The sequence below is a fragment of the Dipteris shenzhenensis genome, chromosome 3 (assembly GCF_047967505.1).
Source record: "Dipteris shenzhenensis isolate YYH24624 ecotype China chromosome 3, Dip_SZ_1.0, whole genome shotgun sequence".
NCBI classification, from domain to species: Eukaryota; Viridiplantae; Streptophyta; class Polypodiopsida; order Gleicheniales; family Dipteridaceae; genus Dipteris; species Dipteris shenzhenensis.
This window is the reverse complement of record NC_141598.1, coordinates 28,499,942-28,505,801: the sequence shown is the minus strand read 5'-3', so window position 1 is coordinate 28,505,801 and position 5,860 is coordinate 28,499,942. Positions and strand designations below refer to the sequence as shown.

At 43.2% G+C, this 5,860-nt stretch overlaps 1 protein-coding gene across 1 annotated transcript; it reads left to right on the top strand.

Annotated features, from left to right (window-relative positions):
- Positions 1-3,351: 3,351 nt before the first annotated feature.
- On the top strand, positions 3,352-3,948 carry LOC147903611 (uncharacterized). Its single transcript, XM_087372186.1, has one exon. The coding sequence runs from the start codon at positions 3,352-3,354 to the stop codon at positions 3,946-3,948; it is 597 nt and encodes a 198-aa protein (XP_087228312.1).
- The last annotated feature ends 1,912 nt before the right edge of the window (positions 3,949-5,860 follow it).

Sequence of the window (5,860 nt, the reverse complement as noted above, 5' to 3'; positions counted from 1 at the left end):
ACCAACACCCCACCAAAAGTATGGTCTTGGGCTGCACTCAGAGACCTCCAGCAGAAGGATCCAAATGTGTTGTAAAACTTCCCCAAAGAGATGACTCAGGAGGGATTTTGCTTCCACCTCCAATCATTCAACGACACATACGGCTCAGTTCTAGATCCTGTCGTCGTTGCAGTGGTACATTTTAGTTGCCTCCTCCTCTTACTCCTCCGCGATATCCACGCCCATAGTTGCCCCATCGGCGGCTGCCTCCACAATCTGAAAAACCAGATTGTCTTCAATTTTGACATCGGTTCGATGCAATTCCAGGACCTTTGCCTCTACCTCCGCATCTGCAATCTCCACGGACATCACATCCACAAGTACGAGGATATGCACGCCACCCATTTTTGAAAGTACGGCTCATACCTCGCTTGCCTCACTGCATGACAACAACTGGACCGCTACGCCGTCCTATAGAGAGCCCTCACAACCAACCTCCTCTAGTGCGGCTGATGGTCAGGAAAGGGGACATGTTAACATCCACAGAGTACTGCCGCCAAATGCAGGGTAATAAGTGATTAGAGGTGATCAGGCCGCATCATCTACTTCAACGGACAAGCCAGTGATGGCAGACAGTGTGCACATGGAAGGAGTATAGCTCAAACTCAGGGAGTTTGATCCCCAAATACCCAAATTCCACCCAAAGTCCAAGGATTCCAGGCATAGGTTGTATGTTCCACCTAACACCAAGACCATAGATTGCAGGCAACGTGCACATTTCAGGTCTATATCCATGGAAATAGCCACGCCAACAAAAATAGCCATGAAAGGAGTATAGCTCAAACTCAGGGAGTTTGATCCCCAAATATTCCGAAGCAAAAGATTCCAGCAGGGATGCTTTTTTCAAGTTAGTTTTGTTAAGAAGCTAAAATTTTATATTGGTATCGAAAGTTTGTGTGCCCTAATAAAATAAAATGTTTGAAACATTCGCGAGGATTTTAAACTTTTATGCAAAAAAATATAAAGTTTTGCCAGGAGTTACATTTTTTCCTTCAAAATTCAAAAGAAAATATATTAAAAAGCAACTACACTCTACTAATATTGTGAAACTAAAAGAATGATCTTGAGAACTTTCGTCAAGATTTTATATTAATATACAAGCATAGCTTCGATAAAAATATCCCTGAATTCCAGGCAACGTGTAGGGTTACCGTGGAGTGTCTCACAGAAATTAAGCCTTGCCACTCCACGGGTGTGGGATTTGAACCACAAATGGTTTAGGCATGAGGGCGCTCAGGGAGTTTGAGCCCCAAATCACCTAAGCCTAGGAGGCGCAAAGCTAACACAAGCGCTATTTGGGAACTAGTTAGGACCACCTCCTAATGCCAGGCTTGTCCCAAGCGCTTTAATATGATTAACACAAGGATTGTTTCCGAATGAAGTCCCTTAAGAGTTTTATTTGTCAACTGGACATAGATTTAAACATGCCAACAACAAAATGCCTGGTGGAAAAATGATTTTCCAATGTGCTTTGATCACACAATTTACCAAAAACGCTTTTATCACTCGATTTTCCAAATACCCTTCCAACTTTAAACAGAATTGTCAAAACAAACCAGAATTTCCTTGCATGTGCTATATGTGCAACAGTTGTGGTGGTAGAGCCTAGAATTATTGTAGAAAGAACTTGCAAAGTATTTCGAAAGAAAACTTAGGGACGATTCTGAACGAAGAGAAAAGCAAAACAACCAATTTGTACCTTCAGTGTGTGCCTCCCGAGTGGCAGCTTGGAAAGCCTTGCAAAGGGAACGCTTCGTATCCTTAGTAAAGTTGGAGAATTCTTCAGTAAATTTGCCTGCTTAGGAGGCCTACTACCACTTGAAACCATCAGCGGTGATGAACCAAAGGTTGAGTGGGAACTCTTCTCTTCGAACTTGTTACCAAGATCTCCCTTTGAGCATGCATGAACATGTATCAGTACACAATTTTGCAAGCCTTATGAACGACGTACGCCAACTTTTACAAGCAAAGTACCTCACCAACCTTCCCAGTCATGCATCTCACCATTTCTGCAATCGTGTTCATACAATAGAACTGAATTTTGCTAATCTACAATCAAATGAGAACATTGAAAGGGAAAAACGAATTGAGAAGGTTGAATATGAAAGAATCAAACCCCTTTGAAAGGTATTGTTTCCTGTGTCCATGGACACATGAGAGCCTCCATGTGCAGCACTACATCCTCCTTCTACTTGCTGAACACTAGTCGAATCTCCCACTCCCTCACAATCAGCCATATCAAAAGATAAACAAGCCAGAACATAGAAACTTGACACGTCTCGTAGACGAAGAACTTGCATGCATTTATAGATGAACAAAATCGAAATGACCTCCCTTGCTACATCCTTGCATGCATAAGAAATCCTTAACATTAAACAATTAATCTTCCTTTCCGAGAATAACAAATATCTTTCTCTGCACACGCATGGAGAGCTTTTGTTGTGCAATAAATCCCCCCTGTGAGTCCATACCTTTGTGACACACGCATCTCCGATTGTCAACCGAAACATCGAAGAAAATGGAACGTTGTGCCATGCACATAAATTGCTCACTAAACTTACATAATACTAGATATAACCCATCCACTTAGGCCACTAACATTAGTTGAATAGAAAAGTGGACCAATCCCCTAATGCCCACTACAAAAAATATAGAATCTCTATTTTTTCCATTCTCCCAAACACAATCTTCACTAAGGCTGGATTCACAAACAGGCGGCGCCCGCGAAAATTGAAGGAGCAGTTGTCCGAGGTGGAAGAAGCACCAAAATGGAGGATGTCCACGCTCCCTTTCACAAAGGGCGGACAAATATACAATACGTATTAAATGTGCACGACTTAAAGCACCAATACCGTTCTATCTCAATGGCTAAACTTGTACGAGCTAAGGGTGTAGTCACGTGTTCAAGTCTTCACTCTACCCTTATTTTGGAAAGTGAGCAAATTTTTATGTCCGCCCAACGCCTGGGCAAACTCTTCATACCGCCCAAGATTTATGCTCAGGCGGACATGAGTCACCCACCATGTCACGCCGGTGTCCGTGTGTTTGTGAAATGCTTAGTCCTAGATTTTCCCCTTTTATGCTTTTCCATTGGCGAAGGTTTAGTTCGGAGACGAGTCTAAGGCCTACCTATGGCAGGCCAAAAAGAACACTAGGACAAAATCCTGGACACGCGAGCAATTGACAAGAGTGTAAAGAGCGATGGAAGCGAGGGAGCGTCCACTCTCCCGACTCCGCCCCTGCCTTCCTCTCCAAAGCTAAAGCTCTATTAAGCTTGCCTCCTTAGCCATTAACATCTTAGACATTCTATCCATGGCACCCACAAAGAGCCCATCCAGACGCCTCGCCTGTCTCGTTACCTTTTTTGCTCTCTCTTGCGCCCTCGTCCTCATTTTCGTTATCGTCTCCATCATCCTCGCCTTCACTGTCTTCAAGGCAAAGCGGCCAGTCGTTACCGTCAATAGTGTTGCTTTAGAACATTTATCTGCAACGCTCAATTTTCCTGCGTTCAATTACTCTTTCGATCTTACGTTGGATCTCAATCTCACTGTATACAACCCCAACCACGCTAGCTTCGCGTCCAACAACGCCACGTCTTATATGTTCTACCACGGTACACAGGTGGGAGAGGTCCCCCTTCCCGCCGGACAAATAGGAGCCATGGAACGGAAGAACTTGACAGCAGTTTTGGTTGTCTTCGCTGATCGGGTGCTTTCGAATCCCAATTTTGCAACAGATTTCGGAAATCAGAGTTTCCCGATCTCTACTTCTGTGGATGTCTCTGGCACAGTGACTGTATTGAAAGTTTTCAAGCATCATGCGCGATCGACGTCTGACTGCAACTTGACCGTCTCGCTAGCTACTCAGTCGCTGCAGAACATGACTTGCGACTACCATTTTACCCTGTAAGAAAATACCTTTCCATCGTGCGATCGCCACAAGTAATAGCGTATTTGGAGTGTACATCTGAAACTCACACATCTATCGGAAAAATGGACTAAACTATCTAATTAAGCCAATATCGCTGTTGTCACATGCTGTGGCGATCTTAAGCCGGCGTTCCACATTTAGCTCTTTTACTCATTAATTTGACGATGTGTATGGGAAATCTTCATTGTCCCATGAGTACTATTGCACTCTGCCCATGTTTGATTTAAACTCCGCGGAGACTTATGAAATTATACTTTGCAGAGTGCGTGCGAAATTGCAGGAAATAAGTAGCTGAAATCTATACCTTTCATCTAGCATAATTACCCGACATATGCGAATTGTAAGAAGTTTTTCATGCAATGGAGCAGTATTGTTGTTTCGCTTCCTTGTTTCAGTTTCCTTCATGATATCAAAGCGGGTTTTGGGAACCCTCCGAACCTTGTCCTTTCTCACAAACTGCCACCCACAACGCTTCGTTCTATTCCATGGCTAACATTGATACGAATGTAGCCATGCCCGTTTCCTCTGATGCTGCTCTACCAACTCCACTGATGAGCCACGATTATCAAGCGGAAGGGCATCAAACTATTTGATGCAGGTATCGACTTCCAAATGTGGAAGTGGCGTATAGAAATGCACCTTCGTGAGTACAGCTCTGGGTCACCATCAGCGGAAAGGTGTCCAGCTTCCAATCGGGGAGCATCGAGACTCAGTGGAGGAAGGAGCTGAGAGAGCCCGTTCCTTCACCAAGGAAGAGCTATCCTGGAAAAAGATACTAAGGGCCTTACCACATGGATGGACTAGCATGGGTTTAGGATGGGAATATTTTTGTCATCATTACTTCCATCCTACACCACTTGGTCTAGGATGGATTTAGAATGGAAGTAGCCACTTTTTCTCCCATCCTGGACCATGGCCTCTAGACCCTGGCAACCAGAATGGGTTCCCCTTTTTTAGGGATTCAAAAACATGGAAGGATGACATGTGTCCTTATCCCCACAAGGTCCCCACCTCGTAAACACATGAAATGATGCCATGTGTCCTCTTTCTCCTAAACCCATCCCTAGTTCTTTTTTAGTTAGCACATGGTGGGATGGGAATAGGATAGAAATATGCATGGGACCACTTGGGACCACCTTTTCCCATTCCCATCCTATTTCTTCCCATGTGCTAAGCCCCTAAGGCCATGTCCACGTTATGTCGAGCCCTAGAGGATAGGATGGCCCGTCAAATTCATCCATGCAAGATTTGAGAGAAGCTCATCAAAAGGACACGAGGAATCGTTCATGTACTCATCCTTGGTGATGGCTCCACTGATAATGCATACTCGGAGAAAGCTTTGCAAAAGTAGCTATATGGATCTTCCTCTTCTGCTATTGGGGCTTTTTTCGCATGGTCTTTTTAGCTCCTTGCACTCAAGTCACTTGGGCATTTCCCTTCAATCATCACCTCTCACTTGAGGGCTTTCTTTTGTGGCACAATACTAGTAGAATGTAGTACTTTTTAATATATTTTCTTTTGAATTTTGAAGGAGAAAATGTAAATCCTAGCGAAACTTTAAATTTTTTTGCATAAAAGTTTCAAATCTTGGCGAATGTTTTAAACATTTATTTTTATTAGGGCATACAAACTTTCGACACTAATATAAAAGTTTAGCTTCTTAACGAAACTAACTTGAAAAAATCATCCATGCCTATAGCCTAAACCCTACTTTCCTATACCCTAAATCCTAATCCCTATACCCTAAATCCTAAACTTATATCCTAAACCATATAACCTATACCTATATCCTAAACACTGATCCCTATAGCCCATACCCTATATCCTAAACCCTAATTCGAGTACCCTATACCCTAAATCCTATATCATAAAACCTAAACCATATACCCTA